The sequence below is a fragment of the Garra rufa genome, chromosome 13 (genome assembly GCF_049309525.1).
Source record: "Garra rufa chromosome 13, GarRuf1.0, whole genome shotgun sequence".
In the NCBI taxonomy this organism is placed as follows: Eukaryota; Metazoa; Chordata; class Actinopteri; order Cypriniformes; family Cyprinidae; genus Garra; species Garra rufa.
The window spans coordinates 40,798,171-40,820,408 of NC_133373.1; the positions used below are offsets into that span (position 1 = coordinate 40,798,171).

General features: G+C 36.6%; 2 protein-coding genes across 2 annotated transcripts; both read right to left on the minus strand.

The window, feature by feature from the left end:
• Positions 1–1,825: 1,825 nt before the first annotated feature.
• LOC141283771 (DBH-like monooxygenase protein 2 homolog) lies at positions 1,826–10,716 on the minus strand. Its single transcript, XM_073817086.1, has 13 exons — positions 10,445–10,716; positions 9,645–9,791; positions 6,727–6,879; positions 5,803–5,886; positions 5,561–5,713; positions 5,188–5,290; positions 4,943–5,109; positions 4,746–4,834; positions 4,512–4,608; positions 4,317–4,376; positions 2,335–2,465; positions 2,136–2,244; positions 1,826–2,036 (listed from the first exon to the last, which is right to left on the minus strand). The coding sequence occupies exons 1-13, from the start codon at positions 10,709–10,711 to the stop codon at positions 1,896–1,898; spliced, it is 1,701 nt and encodes a 566-aa protein (XP_073673187.1). The 5' UTR covers positions 10,712–10,716; the 3' UTR covers positions 1,826–1,895.
• Positions 10,717–12,804: 2,088 nt separating this feature from the next.
• LOC141348391 (DBH-like monooxygenase protein 2 homolog) lies at positions 12,805–20,726 on the minus strand. The gene is made up of 13 exons (XM_073852702.1): positions 20,397–20,726; positions 18,389–18,535; positions 17,433–17,585; positions 16,282–16,365; positions 16,041–16,193; positions 14,845–14,947; positions 14,588–14,754; positions 14,419–14,507; positions 14,186–14,282; positions 13,987–14,046; positions 13,729–13,859; positions 13,530–13,638; positions 12,805–13,449 (listed from the first exon to the last, which is right to left on the minus strand). The coding sequence occupies exons 1-13, from the start codon at positions 20,661–20,663 to the stop codon at positions 13,309–13,311; spliced, it is 1,701 nt and encodes a 566-aa protein (XP_073708803.1). The 5' UTR covers positions 20,664–20,726; the 3' UTR covers positions 12,805–13,308.
• Between the last annotated feature and the right edge of the window lie 1,512 nt (positions 20,727–22,238).

Sequence of the window (22,238 nt, forward strand, 5' to 3'; positions counted from 1 at the left end):
TAAAAGACAGGAAAGTGCAATCATAATCATTTATTTATTGCAAAAATGTCAACAGCTGTACAAAAAAGTAATCCAAATAACGATGCGTCTGCAGCCACAGTCCTCTCTGGCGGAATACTGTAGGTTTGAGGTGCAGTAGGATGAGAGCAGAATTTAAATTGTTAACTGCTGAAAATATTATTCAGATTATTGTCTTGATCCACTCCTCAAAGGCGCCCACGCGCATCATTTCAACACATTTCACCAGAAAAACGGCATGTCGTAATCTGTGACGAATGCAGGCGAGAGCCAATGAACGTCCGATTTTCCTGTCGCAAAATTCACTACAGCACGGGTTTATGGCTGATGATGCTGCTGGACTCGCTGTTCGAGATGCAGATGAAGATCGCCGGATAAAGGCTTGAAATTGGGTCTGGTCCTCGCAAATCGTATGGATTCTGAAGATCTGGGTTACAGCACACGAATAAAATTGTTTCATTTTGTAATTAAGATACGTGTTCCGTGTATTTTGTGGTTCTGTTATTAGTCACAGCATGTCAGAGAAAAGTTTTCTCAGAAAACGCCTTATGTGTCCCACCACGGCAAACGAAGTTAACATTACATGAATGATTAAACGATTGCAGAAATTTTATGTATTTTAAGGGTTTAAAGTGTAGTCTTGATAACATTATGTAGGCCTATAGTTTAGTGTCTGTAAAAACGTAAATAAATGTATGTTTTGTAGAACCACATTTTACGTAAAATACATACGAATTATTATGAGGTCACGTTGCTATGTATTGTGTACCTACCCTGTAACTTCTTTGAACAAGAGCGGAACAATCGCCACTTTAATTTACAGCCCGCAGATGGCGCACTTACTCTGTAATTACATGGAACAAGAGTGTATTTTACCAGTAATTTAAAAAAGCTTACGTGTCGATACACAAAGTGTACGATTTATGCCTGGCACAGTAATAGAGATACCTGTTAACACCGTAACTTAGGTTTGCTTACAGATTTTTGCAGGTCGCGTATCTGGTTGTTATGCCCAATTATCAAAATGTAACATATGTTCTCCTTACACGTACGTGCTTTAATACTGTAGGTACATTATAATTACAGAAACGTACACCGTAATTTCAGTATACTTATGTAATTCTTTGCAGGTTGCATATCTGAGTTGTTACCCCCTAATTACCCAAATTGAACATATTCTTCCCTTATACCTACATGTACGTTCTTTAATAGGTACACTATAATTACAGAAACGTACACCGTAATTTCAGTATAGTTATGTAGTTCTTTGCATGTTGCATATCTGGTTTGTTACCCCTTAATTACCCAAATTTAATATATTCTTCCCTTATACCTACATGTTCGTTATATATAGGTACACTATAATTACAGAAACTTACACCGTAAATTCAGTTTACTTACGTAGTTCTTTGCGGGCTGTAATCTAAAGCGTTACCGAATTTTGTTCTTGGAATGAATTATTGTGTCTATAGTGTCTATTATTTTCATTAGATGGCGCAATATGCCACTGCATAAACACTAAATCTACTGGATATATGTAATCTGTATTTTGTATTATGAATAATAATGATCATTATAATTATTGCAATTTTTTTTACTTAAAATTCAAATTTGGAAATATTTTAAGTCATGCTGTCAATGTGATTCTTTAATGTAAACTTATTTAAAGGATTTCATATTGTAGAAGTAAAGCAATAAGTAAGTGTAAATCCATTTCAGTGTAATGATTTGTTTTTAAAAAAAGGAGGAAGTAGTAGTTACATATTACAAATTTTCAGTCCCTGTGAGCCAGGGGGTTTGCTTTTAGAAAAGTATTAACATTTATTCAGACAATGAAAGAAAAACAAGTTACACCAGTGCTATTTTGCATTAATGTTTTAAAAGAAAGCCCAATGCACTGCCAAACATAAGAGCAGCGATAACAAAGCAAGATGTTTGGTCACACAGCCATTCATGCAGGGTGCAGGCGGGATGACTTTCAGATCTGGAAGTGTTCCTTTATTGTATGATGCATTGTTCTGGAAATACACAGAAAAGAGTGTAAGGTAAACACAGCTGTGGGCAGAACAGAGGCAGTCATGTTTAAAGCTTGATATTGTGAAGGTGTGGACCCTTACAAATGAGTTCATGACAATGACGACCTGGTCGATTTTCTTTAGTGTTTGCTGGTATTGATTGATAGACGTGTCATTCCAAGTCTTTGTGAACATCATATTGAGAAAAGAACTGCAAAATTACCAAATAAAAGGCATATTATCATTAGGGCACATTTTAAAGAAGGAATGTATTAAAAATCTGGGTTTTCAATTAGATTACTTTATATCTGTTGCTCCCATCGCGTATCCTAAAGCTGTTGAATCAGGGAAGCTCAGACAGCCGCTCAGATTCATAGCTGGATAGTAGACGAGGAAGGCCAAACACATCTCATCTGAAGTTGAGAGGCCCCCCTTTGGGCAGAAAAATAGAGCTTTACATGTCCATAATCTTTGTAGGAAGATCAATTTTGAAGTCAATTTTGAATTTTTGGTTCAATGCCTAAAATAAGGTCTGGCTGAAGTTATTTTCATGGTTTATTCTACAACATAAAATACATCAGTAACACCCCCTTATTATTTCTTTTAAAGCTTTTATTTATCTTGAAAAAGGCAGCACTCATACACAGTTGAGGTCAAAAGTTTACAGCCCCCATGCAGAATCTGCAAAAATATGAGGGATCATATAAAATGCATGTTATTGTTTATTTAGTACACACATTCTTTGGTTTCCCAGCATTTGTGTGTATTTGAACCCTTTCCAACAATGACTGTATGAGTTGAAGATCCATCTTTTCACACTGAGGACAACTGAGGGACTTCAAACGCTCACTGATGCTTCAGAAGGAAAAACCATGCATTAAAGGAGAACTCCGGTGTGATATTGACCTAAAGTGTATTGAATCATGATACCGAGTGTGAACGTACCTTGCATATCTCATCTCGGTTTGTGTCCAGCTGTCCGAAATCTGGGGTCAGTTAGCCGATGCTCACAACAGGCTGTCTATGAGAGTGAACAGGGCATCGGAAAAGCCATGTAAATAAATCACTGTTTTACGCCATTTACGAGGCACAAAGTAGCTCCACACTTCATCGGTAGACTTCCTAGGGCCCTGACATTTAAAACGAGACATTGAGAACTCAGAAAAAGCACCGGTAGTTTATTTACAAGAAGATTTATACAGACATCTTCCACCAGGAACAGAGCGGTGGCCGCCATCTTAAATGTAGTCACGATAAGTCGAGTGTCGAGCACGAAGGAAACTACAACCTGATACGTTGATAACCTGATAAATTCATTGGTGCTCGACACTCGATTTATCGTGACTAAGTTCAGGATGGCGGCGACCGGATTTTCTTTCCCAGGTACTGTCTGTATAAATCTTCTTGTAAATAAACTACCGGTGCTTTTTCTGAGTTCTCAATGTCTCGTTTTAAATGTCAGGGCCCTAGGAAGTCTACCAATGAAGTGTGGAGCTACTTTGTGCCTCGTAAATGGTGTAAAACAGTGATTTATTTACATGGCTATTCCGATGCCCTGTTCACTCTCATAGACAGCCTGTTGTGAGCATCGGCTAACTGACCCCAGATTTCGGACAGCTGGACACAAACCGAGATGAGATATGCAAGGTACGTTCACACTCGGTATCATGATTCAATACACTTTAGGTCAATATCACACCGGAGTTCTCCTTTAAGAGCCGGGGGTGAAAACTTTTGGAATTTGAAGATCAGGGTCAATTTAATTTATTTTGTCCTCTGGGAAACATGTAATAATCTTCTGAAGGGCAGTACTAAATTTAAAAATATGATATTTAGGCAAAATATTTTTTTTTACACATCACCATTCTGTTCAAAGGTTTTCACCTTCAGCTCTTAATGCATGTTTTTTCCTTCTGAAGCTTCAGTGAGTGTTTGAACCTTCTGTAATAGTTGCATATGAGTCCCTCAGTTGTCCTCAGTGTGAAAAGATGGATCTCAAAATCATATAGTCATTGTTGGAAAGTGTACAAATACACAAAAACGCTGAAAAAAACAGAATTGGTGTGACCTGAACGATTTTTCTGAAGAACAGCGGACAGTTAAACTGTTGACAACTCAGGTCAGTACTAAATAAACAATAACATGCATTTTGTATGATCCCTCTTATTTTGGTAAAATAATTAACATTTTGCAGGTTCAGAGAGGGGGGTGTAAACTTTTGACCTCAACTGTACATATCAAGAACATACTTGCACCCATACTTGGCAATGTAAATGTACCAACCCATGTGAGTGTGTCTCGGTTTTCAGTATTATAGGTGCACTCCACCAGCAATTTATCACCCTGAAAGACCAAAAAGCTACTTATTGCCAATAAAAATATTCTAAAGTATACAGAGATTAATATATTATTGTGTCATTTGGCATTGTGCAGTGCATATATTTGATATTTATGCTTTTCAAAACTTTTAGCACTTACCAACTTCACTGTCTTGGTTTTACCCAAGTTTGTCACTTCCTGAAATTCAAAATTATAGTTTTCATCCGCAGCTAGAAGATCGATCTGTTTTCCCCCTCTGAAGAAAATAAGAATTTACAAAAACACTAATTAATTGCAGTAACTTTAGGTTATGAATCACAGAATAAAAAGAAATGCACAGGTTATTTTAAGTGAACTATATATTTAGGTCAGTCATCGGTCAAAAATGTCTACCTGAAGTGTCCGACTCGCACCTTCTGCCCAGCCAAGTGTGTGTGCAGCATCACAGTGAACACCTGAAGATCTTGTGGTTTCTCCAGAACCTGTAGAGCACAGAATACAACAGATCATCCAGTCATCTGCTGAATCTGACCGAGAGAATGTGAGTAGACAAACTCACATACAAACACATACACTCTGTACATACAAACCTGTGGAATATAAGAAGTGTCACACAGGCCATACGTGAGGAAGGATTTGGCTTTAGGTGGGATGGCGTACCCAGGGGCCAATGCAAGCCCTGTCATCAAAATACCTGCATCGTGTTGACGGAGTTCAGATGTGTAGTAGAATCGCAGACCTGAGTTATCAACTCGACCTGTGTAGAGAACATCAAAAATCCTTTAATATTCATCACAGTGTGGTATTTTACATTTGTAAATAACCACTGGCTGACCTGCACTTTCATTGGGGTTGTTGTAATGCACTTCAAGCCTGTAGTAAAAATCTCCAACATTTCCTCCAATTGGAAGACCTGCCGCCTCAGGAAATTCAAAGGCCTGGAAAAATATAAGTGAATTAAAAAGCTAATCAGTAATTCGAAAGTCTTACATAAATACTATTTCAATGGGCTTATAAAAATAGCATTGAAAATAAAGGCTGAAAATGAATCATCCAGAGGCAGATCTTTTCAGTGAATCAGTTAAAAAAACTGCTCTGAATGATTCACTTAAGAATCTTGATTACAGGATAAGATTTCTTATTTAATGGCCCAAATGTGGTTGTTTTTCACATGAAATACTTTAAACCCCAATCAAGGTGAGACTAACCCCTCCGCCAATTCCCCACACAGCCACGACCTCCATACACTCTCCAGCCACCGTAGTGTAACATTCCACATCAAGCGGCTCCGTCACAGATAGAGGGCAGCGGTACAGCAGCAGATGATGAACAAGGTCAACGTTTGTAATCACTGGCTCAATCTGGACATAATGAAAGTAAGACGAATGTTATCAAGATTGACCGATCGTTGGATAGATAATGCGTGTGTTAAGTTCATAAACTCACTTACGCGATAAATGTGCTGTTTGACATCAAACGCTGGGGCTTTCATAATCTTGCAGTGATAGTGGGTTTGATTGGTTGGTATAGTGAACTGAAATGATTGCGTACGTGTAAAGTGAAAGTACACACTCACTAGCACTTTGAAGAGAATTTCTTTGCATGACTGAGATAAGCCTAATACATAATCTTTGTAAACGACTATTCAAAAGTAGGCTAGGAAGTCTATGAACTTTTCTTCAACAAGTAAACAATAAATTGACCAAAGGTTACAGGTTCTCATGAACTTGCTAATCATCACAAATCCTGAAATAATGTGTGCTTTCAACACTGATAATACAGTTAAGGTCAAAAGTTTACATCCCACTTTCAGAATCTTCAAAATGTTTATTATTTGACCAAAATAACCATAAAAACCTTTCGAATTTGAAGATCAGGGTAAAATTAATTTATTTTCCTTTATGGAAAAAAGTAAATAAAATATGATGTTTAGGCAAAAATAAGGTAAATGCTGCCTATACACCTCCATTCTGTTTCACTCCAAAGTTTTCACCCCCCTCTTAATCCACTGTTTTTCCTTCTGGATCATCAGTGAGTGTTTGAATCTTCTGTAATAGTTGTATATGAGTCCCTTATTTGTCCTCAGTGTGAAAAGATAGATCTCAAAATCATACAGTTATTGTTGGAAAGAGTTCAAATACACCAAAATAATCCCTTTTATTTTGATCAAATAATTAACGTTTTGCAGATTCTGAAAGGGGGGTGTAAACTTTTGACCTCAACTGTGTCATGTGACACTAAAGACTGAAGTAATGATGCTCTAACTCTAATCTAGATAAACAATATTAATTTCTTAAAAATCTGAATTTTTGGCATCGTTTTTGCAGGTTTTATAGACAGAACAGCAAAATTACAAAATAAAAATCATTCTTACATTGACCATAGTCATGTCAAAGAAGTTGCTGTTTGGAGGGTTGACACGAGGCATGTACTTCAACAGGTTTAACTCTTTTGTGCCTCTTCGGGTACTGTGGTACGTGACGTCATCAGTCTGTCCGTATGCATAGATCAGCTTCATTGGGAGATTCTAGTCATGCAATGAAAAACACTTTTACTTGAAATGAATGCACACTGCAGCTAAATGTGGTTGACACTCATAAACATTTACTGTGTATGTGGCCACTGATAACTTATATTTATCTATTTTTGATCTAGAATTTCAGAGTTTTCAAGTTGAAAAGACAGTTCATGTTTTCAGTTTAAGAGGCGTTTTTGAAGTGCAGCTGAGAGCTCCTTGACAAACAAGGTCAACAGCTTGTTACGAGAGAGGGGTTCTCAATAATGCCCTGATCCCAGTGGACCTAACATTGTGTGGATTCCTTTACATTGCTGGTTTTGTTTTGCAATGCCATTATGGGTAGATTAAGTTTCAAGGTGTATCATAGTTCGAAAAACCAATACAATTTTTGAATTCTGAAGACAAACTCAAAGAGGAGAGAATATTGTAGTAGGCAGGCTCTGCTCACTATAAAAAAATTGGAAGAAAATCTTAAATATTTAATTGGGGTTGGGGGTTTATATGAATGTATCTCTAAGAGGAACTGACCATATATATATATATATATAATTATTTTTATCCCCTGCTGATTTTGTACATTTGCCCCTCTGACAAAGAAATGACCAGTCTATAATTTTAAGGGTAGGTTTATTTTAAGTGAGAGACAGAATAACAACAAAATCCAGAAAGACGCATTTCAAAAAAGTTAGAAATTGATTTGTATTTTAATGAGTGAAATAAGTATTTGATCCCCTATCAATCAGTAAGATTTCTGGCACCCAGGTGTCTTTTATATACAGGTAACAAGCTGAGATTAGGAGCACTCCCTTTAAGAGAGTGCTCCTAATCTCAGTTTGTTACCTGTATAAAAGACACCTGTTCACAGAAGCAATCAATGAATCAGATTCCAAACTCTCCACCATGGTCAAGACCAAAGAGCTGTCCAAGTATCTCAGGGACAAGATTGTAGACCTACAAAAGGCTGGGATGGGCTACAAGACCATCGCCAAGCAGCTTGGTGAGAAGGTGACAACAATTGGTGCGATTATTCGCAAATGGAAGAAACACAAAATAACTGTCAATCTCCCTTGGCCTGCGGCTTCAGTGATCATGAAAACAGTGAGGAATAAGCCCAGAACTACACGGGAGGACCTTGTCAATGATCTCAAGGCAGCTGGGACCACAGTCATCAAGAAAACAATTGGTAACACACAACGCCGTGAAGGACCGAAATCCTGCAGCGCCCACAAGGTCTCCCTGCTCAAGAAAGAACATGTAAAGGCTCGTCTGAAGTTTGCCAATGAACATCTGAATGATTCAGAGGAGAACTGGGTGAAAGTGTTGTAGTCAGATGAGACCAAATTGAGCTCTTTGGCATCAACTTAACTTGCCGTGTTTGGAGGAGGAGGAATGCTGCCTATAAGAACACCATCCCCACCGTCAAACATGGAGGTGGAAACATTGTGCTATGGGGTGTTTTTCTGCTAAGTGGACAGGACAACTACACTGCATCAAAGAGACGATGGACGGGGCCATGTACCGCCAAATCTTGGGTGAGAACCTCAGCCAGGGCATTGAAAATGGGTCATGGATGGGTATTCCAGCACGACATTGTGCCAAAACACACAGCCAAGGCAACAAGGAGAGGCTCAAGAAGAAGCACATTAAGGTCCTGGAGTGGCCTAGCCAGTCTCCAGACCTTAATCCCATAGAAAATCTGTGGAGGGAGCTGAAGGCTACGAGTTGCCAAACTCCTTAATGACAAAAAGTGGGACAAAATCCCTCCTGAGATGTGTGCAAACTTGGAGGCCAAATACGAGAAACGTCTGACCTCTGTGTTTGCCAAAAAGGGTTTTGCCACAAAGTACTACGTTATTTCACTCATTAAAATGCAAAATTAATTTATAACTTTTTTGAAATGTGTTTTTATGAATTTTTTGTTGTTGTTATTCTGTCTCTTACTGTTCAAATAAACCTACCATTACAATTTTAGACTGATTATTTCTTTGTCAGTGGGCAAATCAGCAGGGTATCAAATAATTATTTTCCTCACGTATATCTATGGAACTGACTATCTTCAGAAAAGTTTAGACAGTATTTTCTTTTCATCGTACCTCTGTATAATGCCTATTAAAGAAGTATTTAACCACCTTTTACTTTATGTAAGAGTGGGCAAGGCCATTTGTAAATTGTATGGGTTTGGCTTCTGGTCTCATCCACATCCAGCTATTTTTAGCTGTACAGAACAGCTCATTTTGGACAGCTTCAAATTGGTGTTTCTTACCATATTATTTTAATGTGTTATCTTAATTATGAGCACAATGGTTTGTAGTGCAAACAGTTTTACCGTTTACTGTTTGTTGTTATTCTTCTCATTATTTCCCTATAGCGGATAATGAACCGGAAGTCTCAACCATAGGACTATTTCAGTGTTAAAGAAAAAGGTGGATACGTGCAGCGCCGTTTTGTTTACATCTCTAACTGAGGAAATGCTGTATCACCATTGTGCCGTAAGCATAGAGTGAATTTGCGTTCTCATTTTGCTGTCTGATGTTTCTATTTTGTGCATGTATGTTTTATGGAGCAAAATTTTACAAAGCTTTGACATATCATTTGCCAAAATCTCATACCGGCCCATGTCTAAATATCATAGTTTCACCATCATTGTTTTCTGAATAAAACTGCAGAGTAGGCCTACATCTTACAAACAATGTAGGGGAGGGTTACAGTGTTGGTGTTGAATTACTTTTCCTTTGTAAAGAATAGTTAAAAGGAAAATGGTTAAACAGGCTCACAGTGATGTATAGATCATCTTTATCACAGGAATCAATGGACCTCTGAAACTTCATGACTGTTTTCCCATTAGACTCGGTCAGAGACAGAAGTTTGTAGTTCTGTTGCTGGTCAACCACAGGCATTGAATTCCCCCCAGCATGACGGTCCTGAATACGGAAAAACAGAAAAGAGAAATGAAGCATGTATGTATGCATGGCAACAGGTGTTATATGGTGCTGTAGTTACAGTTGTAGTTTAAACACTTTAACTCTCAACCTCTTACAGTAATCTCTTAGAGTAATGTTTCCAAAATTAGCATATTTTAGAACATCTAGTTGAAAAACAAAATATTCATAAATACAGTTTATTAGTCTAATAAAAAAGAAGACTTTGTCAGACTTTGTCACACTTATAGTTACTTACTGTATAAAATATCCCAGCAGACATATGTAGTTCATAATTAATGAAATACATATCAGTTAAATCCAGAATAAAAATATATAGTTATATTAAATACAAAATTTGATTTATAGAGCTAAATAACTGACACTGTCAGCCTCAGTCTTGATGATGTGAAAGACTAAGAAACCCAGATATAACAATTTATATTATAGATAATAAACTAATTGTGAAATACACAATGAATCAGAATCGACAGTATACAGAACAAAATATCAAAAGAATATAAAATTATTTGTAACTGTACTGTGAAAGTTATCAGTCTGTTTTGATGATGTCTTAATCTTTGCCGTAAAAAATATAAAGAATAAAATATTATCCACTCTAAGTGACTTTGACAGTTATCAGTCTCAGTCTTTACCGTAAAGTAACTTCCTTTAGGTCCAACTCCTCCAATGACAATATCGGCTCCAGTCATTCCTCCTTTGGGGCTGAAGCCAAAACCGACCCAGCCGCTGGTGTTGACCGTGAGCTCGAACATGATGGTACCCTGGATCTCATCAAATCCCCATCTCAGCCGCACATTGAGCTCAGGGTCCAGGTGTTCAGAGAAAGGCAGAAGAGGGTCTTCCTGAGCCCAAGACCACTGGACTGAAAACAAGAGTAGGACAAGAGATAATGTGACCATGTTTTCTTTTCGAAATCTGACAGTGTCTTTGTAAGGTGTTTGAGAAGGCAGTGATATGATACTGCTCTGTAGTCCCTTTAACAGCTGTCTGTAACCCCTCCTCAATTGAGTCTCAGTTCTCCTCCTCTCACTCCGGTCTGGTGAATCAAGTTCCACATCACATGATGTTACAGGGTCATTCTATGGAAATGTCCATTTAACTGTTCCAATTCACCAATTCACTATCTCAACAAATTAGAATACTTCCTGAGACCAAAAAAAAAAACATTTTTAGTGAATTGTTGGCCTTTTGGAAAGTATGTTTATTTACTGTATATGTACTTAATACTTGGTAGGGGCTCCTTTTGCTTTAATTACTGCATCAATTCGGCGTGGCATGGAGGTGATCATTCTGTGGCACTGCTGAGGTGGTTTGGAAGCCCAAAATTTCTTTGACAGTGGCCTTCAGCTCATCTGCATTTTTTGGTCTCTTGTTTCTCATTTTCTTCTTGACCAACAAAGATTCTCTATGGGGTTCAGGTCTGGTGAGTTTGCTGGCCAGTCAAGCCCATTGGTCATTTAACCAACTTTTGGTGCTTTTGGCAGTGTGGGCAGGTGCCAAATCCTGCTGGAAAATGAAATCAGCATCTTTAAAAAGCTGGTCAGTAGAAGGAAGCATGAAGTGCTTTAAAATCTCTTGATAAATGGGTGCAGTGACTTTGGTTTTCAAATAACACAGTGGACCAACACCAGAAGATGACATTGCCCAAATCATCACAGACTGTGGAAACAACACTGGACTTCTCCACCCTTCCTCCAGACTCAAGGACCTTGGTTTCCAAATGAAATACAAAACTTGCTCTCATCTGAAAAGAGGACTTTGGACCACTGGGCAACAGTCCATTTCCTCTTCTTCTACTTCAGGAGTGGCTTAACAAGAGGAATGTGACAACTGTAGCCAAATTCCTTGACACGTCTGTGTGTCGTTTGCTCTTGATGCCTTGACCCCAGCCTCAGTCCATTCCTTGTGAAGTTCACCCAAATTCTTGAATCGATTTTGCTTGACAAGCCTCTCAAGGCTGTGGTTCTCTTGGTTGGTTGTGCAGCTTTTTCTTCCACACTTTTTCCTTCCACTCGACTTTCTGTTAACATGCTTGGAGACAGCACTCTGTGAACAGCCAGCTTCACTGGCAATGAAAGTTTGTGGCTTACCCTCCTTGTGAAGGGTGTCAATAATTGTCTTCCCCATGATTGTGTAGCCTAGTGAACCAAACCGAGAGACCATTTTCAAGGCTCAGGAAACCTTTGCAGGTGTTGATTAGCTGATTGGCATGTCACCATATTCTAATTGGTTGAGATAGTGAATTGGTGGGTTTTTGTCAAATGTGAGCCAAAATTATCACAATTAAAAGAACCAAAGATTAAAACTACTTCAGTCTGTAAAAAGCCGGCCCATTTTACCTGAACACTGCTATCTCAAAAAAATGTGGGGCAGCTGACGTTTTAAAACCTGTAGGGCCTGAACAATTATATTTTATTACATCAATTCAACACAAAAATATTTAAAACAGTCCTTAATAATCAAAGGAACACAGTTAAATGTCATACATGGATTTTTTTGTTAGTGTGCCAAGTGATTAACCAAAAAGCCCAATTTACCTGATATCACCTTATTATTAGAAAGGAATGTTGAGATGAACTCAACAAAAAGGCACAAGAAGCATTTCATCTTTATGTTTACAGTGGCGCTAAAGTCTCTCTTTAGTGTATGATTGTCCAAAATAAGTTTCTGTTGAATTTTGATGGACCAACAACATTTCTGTAAGATTCTAATTAAAATGTTGCTTGCAATAAACAATTTAATCAGAACAGTGTCTCTTTTCACCAGCTACTGTTTCAACAATGTGAACAAAGATGAATGTTTTCGAATCACCGCTACCACTGCGAGTCAAACTCGAGAACCGAATCATTCAGACCACTTTTGTGAACTGGCAGGTCATCGCTGAATTTATCTGACTCACAAGCACAGCTATTACCTTTACAAAATTGCAATTATGTCTGTTCCTCACACAAAGTTATCACATGACTTAGGACAGAAGGCTTGAAACAAAAAGTATGATTCAAATGGACTTTATTAATCTGTTTACTTCATTGTGAAGTTTGACAGAACCAGTCCCTCCAGGTTATTCCATCACAGAAAAAAAAAAAAAAAGATTTACAGATTTGTAAGTACAAATGTGAATAAGTTATGAATGAATTTTGTTTTTTGAGTGAACTTATCCTTTTAGCAAGCAGTCGATAGTGTCTATTATTTTCATTAGAGGGCGCTATATGCACACTGTTGACATGCCACTGCATCAACAACACTAAATCAACTGGATAAATCAAATCTGTATTTTGTATTATGAATAATAATATTAATAATAATAATTATTATTGCAATTTTGTTGTTTTTACTTACAATTCAGGTTTGGAACTATCCTTCTGAATCATGCTGTCTCATTCTTAAATACAATCCTATTTAAAATGTAGGCTACAGTTTTTGCTCTCATAGTGATACAGACATTCAGACAATGAAAGAAAAACAAGTTACATCAGTGCTAGTTTGCATTAGTGTTTCAAACAGAAGCCCATTGCACTGCCAAACATAAGAGCAGTGATAGCAAAGCAAGACTTTTGGTTACACAGCCACTTATGCAGGGTGCAGGCGGGATGACTTTCAGATCAGGAAGTGTTCCTTTATAGGATGATGCATTGTTCTAAAAATACACAGAAAAATGTGTCAGGTAAAAATGGTGGTCAGAACAGAAGCAGATATTGTAAAGGTGTGGACACTTACAAATGAGTCCACGACTGTGATGTGCTGGTCGATACTATTCAGTATTTGTTGGTATTCATTGACAGTTGTGTCATTCCAAGTCTTTGCATACATTATTTCGAGCCAAGACCTGCAAAATGATCCAATAAAAGACACATTATCATTAGAGCACATTTTAAGAGCTAAATGTATTATAAATCAGGGTTTTTAATTAGATTACTGAAAATTTGTTGCTCCCATCGCAGTTTGTAAAGCTGTTGAATCAGGGAAGCTCGAACAGCCGCTCAGTTCCATAGCTGGATAGTAGACGAGGAAGGCCAAACACATCTCTTCTGTGGTAGAGAACCCCCCCTGCGGGCATAAAAACAATTTATTCTACAACATAAAATACATCAGTAATAATCCCTGATATTTTAAGGCTTTTACTCTTCTTGAAAAAGGAACTCGTACACATCAAGAACATATGAGATGTACCAACCCATGTGAGTGTGTCTAGGTTTTCAGTATTATAGGTGCACTGCACCAGCACTTTGTCATCCTGAAAAACCAAAAAAAGTTTCTTTATTTCACTTATTGACAATAATTATATACTAAAATATAGACTATTGCTGTATATAAATCATTCATTTTGTATTGTACAGTGCCTACATTTGATATTGATGCTTAACAGCACTTACCAACTGCACTGTCTTAGTTTTACCCAAGTTTAGCATTTCCTGATATTCAAAATCATAGTTTTCATCCACAACTAGAAGATCAATCTGTTCCTCCCCTCTGAAGAGAATAAGAATTTACAAAAAAGTAATTAATTGCTGTAACTTCAGGTTATGAACCACAGAACAAAGAAATGCACACAGATGATATTAAGTCAACTATTTATTTAGGTCAGTCATTGGTCAAAAACATTTACCTGAAGTGTCCGACTCGCACCTTCCGCCCTGCCAAGTGTGTGTGCAGCATCACAGCGAACACCTGAAGATCATTTGGCGCCTCCAGAACCTGTAGAACACAGCACACAACTTATCATGCTGAATCTGATCGTCAGAATGTGAGTAGATAAACATACTGTACATACAAACCTTTGGAATATTAGCAGTGTCACACAGGCCGTACGTGAGGAAGGATTTGGCTTTGGGTGGGATGGCGTACCCAGGGGCCACTGCAAGCCCTGTCATCAAAATACCTGCATCGTGTTGACGGAGTTCAGATGTGTAGTGGAATCGCAGACCTGAGTCATCAAGTCGACCTGTGTAATGAAGCAAGTATTGTTTTATCACATCAAAATCTGAAATATTGATCAAAGTGTGGTATTTCACATTGTAAATGACTAACTGACCTTCAACTGCAGTGGGGTTGTTGTAATGCACTTCAAGCCTGTAGAAAAATTCGTCAACATTTCCTCCAATTGGAAGTCCTGCCACCTCAGGAAATTCAAAAGCCTTGAAAAATATAATTGAATTTAAAACAAATCAGTTATTGGAAGGTTTTACATATAAATACTACTTCAATAGGCCCAGAAGCTGAAAATTAATCATCTTCTTGAGACGGATTCACTGTTTAGTGAATCATTTCAGAAAACCGCTCTGAACGATTCACTTAAGAATCAAACCGATTCGATTCTTGATTTTTAAAGGGGTCATCGGGTGTAAAACTAACTTTTATATGTTTGAACGTTAATGTGTTTTGGTAGTTTGTGTACACAACCACCCTACAATGATACAAATCCACCCAGTGGTATTTTTTTATCTTTAAAAGTAATATCCCCTTTTTAAAATCAGGTCATTCTTAGCTTCTTGTCGTTGTGACGAAACACATTTGATTGACATTAGCATCTTACCTTAGACCCGCCCTCACCGAGCTGAAACAGTCCGAATACAATTGCCATTGTGTGACTCAGGTGCAGAAGAAGACTCTAATTGAGCGATTGAGGTGTTCTGTTGTTGGATGTAATAATGAACATAGCAGTAGTCATTTACTACCGAAATCTGAGCCGCTGAAGACGCAGAGGTTTAATGTTACTTTCGTTTTTAAATGGAAAGCGCCATTCCCAATCTACATATACATCTATCTTCATGCGAATTGTTCCTGATGCATCTTCACCCACAGCAGAAGTGAGTATAAGGGTTTTTTATGCATCTTTGCAAATGGCCTTTCTTAATAATGTGCTTGTTGGCAAGTTTCGCCGATAAACACGGCTAAAGTAAACATAATCCCAGAGAGGGGCGGGGCGAGCAGAGCTCGTGGCATTTAAAGGGGCCATGTCTTAAAATGAGCTGAAATTTTGCAGAGCTGATTTTGACAAGGTAAAAGGGTGTTTTTTTTACACTACTATTCAGAATTTTTAACCAAAGTATATTAGAGACTTTTCATTAAGACCCTAAAGAATCATATGAACTTGTGGAAAATGGGCATCCGATGACCCCTTTAATGATTTGATCGCAGGTTAACCATTTCTTCAAGTAATTAATGGTTTAAAATTGAGTTATTTCTTGCATGAAAATGCATTAAACCCCTTTCAAAGGTGATACTAACCCCTCCGCCAACTCCCCACACAGCGACGACCTGCATACACTGTGCATCCACCGTAGTGTAACATTCCACATCAAGCTCCTCCTTCACAGTCGGAGGGCAGCGGTACAGAATCAGATGATGAACGAGGTCAACGTTTTTGATCACCGGCTCAATCTGGACATAAAGTAAGACAAATGTTATCAAAATTGACAGATCCCTAGATAGATAATGTGTTAAGTGTTAAGTTTATAAACTGACTTACGCGATAAATGTGCTGTTTGACATCAAACACCGGGGCTTTCAATACCTTGCAGTGATAGTGGGTATGCTTGGCTGGTACAGTGAACTGAAGCGATTGTAAATGTAATCAATGTCTGAAAGTACACACTCACTAGCACATAACTGAGATAAACCATTTACATAATTGTTGTAAACTACTATTTAAAAGTAGGCAATAAAGTCAGTAAGAATTACAACTTTTCTTTAACAAGAAAGCAATACACTGGCCAAAGGTTACAGTAAAGACATTTAAAGGAATAGTTCAAGTTCAGATGTTTATCTGCTTACCCCCTGGGCATCCAAGATGTAGGTGACTTTGTTTTTTCAGAAGAACACAAACAAAGATTTTTTTACCTCAAAACGTTGCAGTCTGTCAGTCATATAATGGCAGTCAATGGGAACCACGGATTTGAGAGTCAAAAAAACATACACAGACAAAACCAAATTAAACAGCGGCTCGTGACGATACATTGAGGTCTTAACAGACAAAACACTTGGTCTGTACAAGAAAATGAATAGAATTTATATAATAGATCTTCGTCATGCGACGGCTGTTGTAAACGCGCTCAGGACAGTTAGACATTGCGGTGGATCAGAGGTAAAAAAAAATGATATAAACATTGTTCAGTTTCTTGTGCAGACTGATTGTTTTGTGTGTTAAGACCTCAATGTATCGTCACGAGCCGTATGATTTAATTTGGTTTTGTCCGTGTATGTTTTTTGACTCTCAAAGTCCCATTGACTGCCATTATATGATTATATAACAGACTTTGTGTTCTACTGAAGAAACAAGGTCACCTACAGCTTGGATGCCCTGGGGCTAAGCGGATAAACATCAAATTTCATTTTTTGGTGAACTATACCTTTAAAAATTCCCCAAATTCATCAAAATCTGAAAAAAAAATTTTTTTTACATTGATAATAAATGTTTCTTAAACAGCAAATCAGAATGATTTCTGGAGGATCATGTGACACCGACTGAAATAATGGCTGGTGAAAATTCAGCTTCACAGGAATAAATTACATGTTTTTAATTATATTAAAATCTAAGTTTTAAATGTTGCTCATGAAATGTAAGACAGAAAATTGGTTTTACAGACAGAACAGCAAAACAACAACAAAAAAAGTTCTTACATTGACCATAGTTACGTCAAAAAAGTTGCTGTTTGGAGGGGTGACTTGAGGCATGTACTTCAACAGGTTCAACTCCTTCGTGCCTCTTTGTGTACTGTGGTATGTGATGTCGTCAGTCTGTCCGTACGCATAGATCAGCTTCATGGGGAGATCCTGACCATGCAATAAAAAACACTTTTATTTGATTGTTTACATAAAATGAGAAGCACTTTAGCAACACGCACACTCCAGCTAAATGCCGTTGACATTCATAAAAGTTTGCAGTGTGTATGTGGCCACTGATAACTTTTTTTTAGCTATTTTGATCTAGAATTTCAGGGTTTTTAAGTTCAAAAGACAATCCATGTTTTCAGTTTAAGGGGCGTTTTTGAAAGGCAGCTGAGAGCTCCTTGACAAGCAAGGTCAGCAGCTTGTTTCGAGAGAGGAGTTCTCAGAAATGCCCTGATCCCAGTGGACATTACTGGTTTTGTTTTGCAATGTCATCATTAGGTATGGGCCAATTACTGGTTTCAAGATATATAATGGTTTGAAAAAATCACTGTTTTAAATCCAATAACATTTTTAAAGAGACTTTAAAGGAAAGAATTCTGTAGCAGGCATTATCTTATTTATGAACATTATCTTATTTATGAACACACTGGTTTGTAGTGCAAACTGTTTTACCATTTACTGCACATTGTTATTCTTCTCGTTATTTCCCTATAGGGGCTAACAAACTGAAAGACATAGACTTACTTCTGCGTTAAAGAATAAAGTGGATAAGCGCAGCGTAAAATCTCATAACGGCCAATGCCTAAATGTAATGTAATGTAGTTTCACCATCATTGTTTTCTGAATTAAACTGCAAAGTAGGCCTACATTTTTACAAACAATGAAGGGGAGTGTTACATTGTTGGTGTTGAATTACTTTTCCTTTGTAAAGAATAGTTAAAAGAAAAATGGTTAAACAGGCTCACAGTGATGGTTAGATCATCTTTATCACAGGAATCGATGGACCTCTGAAACTTCATGACTGTTTTCCCATTATACTCGGTCAGAGACAGAAGTTTGTAGTTCTGTAGCTGGTCAACCTCAGGCATTGCATTCCCCCCAGCATGACGGTCCTGAATACGGAAAAACAGAAAAGAGAAATGAAGCATGTATGTATGCGTAGCAACAGGTGTTTTTATGGTGCTGTAGTTACAGTTGTAGTTGCAGCTTCCAATCTGGGCTAACACTTTGACTCTCAACCTTTTACAGTAATATCAAGACAAATGCATATTTTAGAACATCTAGGTTGAAAAACAAATATTAATACAGTTTTATAGTCTAATAAAAAAGTAGACTTTGTCACACTTATAAAGTTACTTACTGTATTAAATATCCCAGTTTACAGCCACTGAGAAAACTAAGTATGTAGTTCATAATTAATTAACTAAATATGAAATGCATATCAGTGTGAATCCAAAATAAAAAAGAATTAAATATAAAACATATAAAATAACTTATTATATTTTATAGAGCATGTAATTCCACTGTAAGTGACTTATTGACATTTTCAGCCTCAGTCTTGATGATGTAAAAGGCTGAACCCAAATATAACAATTTAAACTGTAGATAATTAACTAAATGTGACAAACACGATGAATCAGAATCATATACAGAACAAAATGTCAAAAGAATATAAAATTAGTTAATTGACTCATTGACAGTTATCAGTCTATCTTAATGATGTGAAAGACTAAAGCCAAATATAATAATATAACAATTTACACTGTAGATAATTAACTAATGCAATGATATTAAAATGTCACGATGCGATAATATCTTGATATGAAGTCCACGATACATTTATTGCGATATTTAAAAAACAAAAACAAATGAAGACTGGACATTTTGTTCTTTTTTAAAGTTAAATTATTCTCACTAATGCATTTTGAGAGTTCAAAATTAACAGCTCCAATCCATGTTCTGAACTTAAACTGAATTGACTTGTACCTGAACTTTGAAGGGGACTTAACCCTCTTTTTATTTGTGGTATACTGTCTCAGTCTAAATTACATTCACACTGGTGATTTAGGAAGCCAAACAAATTAGAATATAATAATAATAATAATAACAGAAATTTTATATTATTGTTATTCCTATGACAGTAATAGCCACATACTGTAAAACAACTGCACTGTAAAATAAATGAAAATGAATATTGCATAGGTATATTATTTTTCCCTACTAGAGAAATTACAATACTTCTTTCCTAATTTCTACACTTAAAAGAGATATTTTGAATTTGGACTGTAGTAACGTTACCCAGTTAAACCGCTAGCTGTCAGCAATTCATACTGCACTTTTAAGCTTTTATTTTGACGGAAAGGGCAGTAGAGCTTTTATTTTAACAAATAAAATCCAGCTTCAGTGAAAACAGGCTTACAAAAACATGTCTCTCTACAAATCTAGTGAAATTTTGTAACTGGTGGCCGTTGCGTTCTCAAACATGAGCTAAATTCATGGCACATGCAATAAACCAGTTCACTGCATTCACTGTGAACTCAGCCGTTCTGAGGCACGTAAAACACCGGATCACGAGCTTATCACCTGAACGAAGTGTGCACTTCACTTTAAAACACACAGCGAAAATTATTAATTATTACGATTAAGCCATATTGTGCTTTTGGTTTTAGTTTGTTTGACAGATACTGTGCCAAATACTATGCCATAATGGCCTAAAACCCAATTTTAAAGATGTTTTATGTTAGAATAAAAAGTTTAAATGTATTTTAAAAACTACACTTTACCGGAAAACTTATATCGTCATGTGACCACAATACTACCGCAATACTATGATATTGATAATACCAATACATCCCTACTAACTAAATGTGACAAACACAATGAATCAGAATTGACAGAATACAGAACAAAATATCAAAAGAATATAAAATTAGTTGTAACTTCACTGTTAGAGTTATCAATCTCAGTCTTTACCGAAAAGTAACTGCCATCAGGTCCAACTCCTCCAATGACAATATCGGCTCCAGTCATTCCTCCTTTGGGGCTGAAGCCAAAACCGACCCAGCCGCTGGTGTTGACCGTGAGCTCAAACAAGATGGTGCGTTGGATCTCATCAAATCCCCATCTCAGCCGCACATTGTTCTCGTGGTCCAGGTGTTCAGTGAAAGGCAGAAGAGGGTCTTCCTGAGCCCAGGACCACTGGACTGAAAACAAGAGTAGGATAAGAGATAATGTGACCATGTTTTCTTTTCAAAATCTGACAAACAGTCTTTGTGAGGTGTTTGAGAAGGCAATGACATGAAACTGCGCTGTTGTCACTTTAACAGCTCTTTTTGTAAGCTGTCTGTAACCCCTCCTCACCTGAGTCTGTTCTCCTCCCCTCACTGTGGTCTGATGAATCAGGTTCACATGTTACATTATTACATGTTACAGTATTATTGGCTACAAGAGAAATTACATTCAGCTTTTAAAAATGCTTTTCATCTTTTCATGAACAAGCATTCAAAAATGACCCTCTATATGAAACAAACATTTATTTTAGAGTTGTAATGAACAGTAAACACAGAATAGAGTAATTTACTACATTTATGACTATGACAGAAATAGATTAGTTAATGATGTTACATAATCTAAAGTAAATAATTATATTGTGCCCTTTCAGTATCTTTTTATCAAAGAAGCAGATGTCAGGACTGGAGTTAATGATTTGTGACCCTGGACCACAAAACCAGTCATAAGGGGCAGATTTATACATCATCAATAAGCTTTCCATTGATTTGTGGTTTGTTAGGATAGGATAATATTTGGCCAAGATACAACTATTTGAAAATCTGGAAGGTGCAAAAAAAAAAGACAAATTAAGAACATTTTTACATTTTAAAGTTAAATTATTCCAACTAATACACTTTGAGAGTTCAAAAATTAAGAGCTTCAACTCATGTTCTTAACTAAGAAAACTCAAGTTAGAAAAAAGTCAAAAAGTGAATTGACTTGTACCTGAACTTTAAAGGGGACTCAAACCTCTTTTTATTTGTGATATATTGTCTAAATTACATTCACACTGGTGTTTTAGGAAGCCAAACAAATCAGAATATATAAATAATAATAACAACAATTTTATATTATTGTTATTCCTATGACAGTAATAGCCATATATTTAAAAACAATTGCACTGTATATAATAATTAAATATATATATATATATATATATATTCATTTTGCTTTGGACTATAGTTAATTAGTTAATTATAGTTATATAAGCCAAAGTAAATAATTATATTTTGCCCTTTCAGTATCAAAGAAACAGAGGTCAGGACTGGAGTTTATGGTTTGTGACCCTGGACCAAAGGTTAATTTTTTTTATTATTGAAATTTATACATCATCTGAAAGCTGAATAAATAAGTTTCCACTGATGTATGGTTGTTAGGATAGGCTATTGTCCGAGATACAACTATCTGAAAATCTAAAATCGAAGGGTGCAAAAAAAAAAAAAAAAGAATTATTGCGATATTAAAAAAAAGACAAATGAAGTACATTTTGTACATTTTAAAGTTAAATTATTCTAACTAGTACAGTTTGAAAGTTCAAAATTAAGAGCTCCAACCCATGTTCTTAGCTAAGAAAACTTAAGTAAGAAAAACTGACTTGTATCTGAAATTTAAAGGGGATGCAACCCTCTTTTTATTTGTGGTAACTGTCTCAGTCTAAATTACATTCACACTGGTGATTTAGGAAACCAAACAAATAAGAATATTAATAATAATAACAACAATTTTATATTATTGTTATTCCTATTACAGTTATAGCCTTATATT

Excerpts from the sequence above, each read along its gene's own strand:
- LOC141283771 (XM_073817086.1), bottom strand. The coding sequence starts at position 10,711 with ATGGTCACATTATCTCTTGTCCTACTCTTGTTTTCAGTCCAGTGGTCT. Across the intron at positions 5,714-5,802 it reads TCAAACAGCACATTTATCGC|ATTGAGCCAGTGATTACAAA; the intron begins GTAAGTGAGTTT and ends CATTATGTCCAG. Across the intron at positions 2,466-4,316 it reads ACCGAGACACACTCACATGG|GGGGGCCTCTCAACTTCAGA; the intron begins GTTGGTACATTT and ends TTCTGCCCAAAG.
- LOC141348391 (XM_073852702.1), bottom strand. The coding sequence starts at position 20,663 with ATGGTCACATTATCTCTTATCCTACTCTTGTTTTCAGTCCAGTGGTCC. Across the intron at positions 17,586-18,388 it reads AAGATGATCTAACCATCACT|GATCTCCCCATGAAGCTGAT; the intron begins GTGAGCCTGTTT and ends TTGCATGGTCAG. Across the intron at positions 16,366-17,432 it reads TTGACGTAACTATGGTCAAT|TTCACTGTACCAGCCAAGCA; the intron begins GTAAGAACTTTT and ends CAATCGCTTCAG.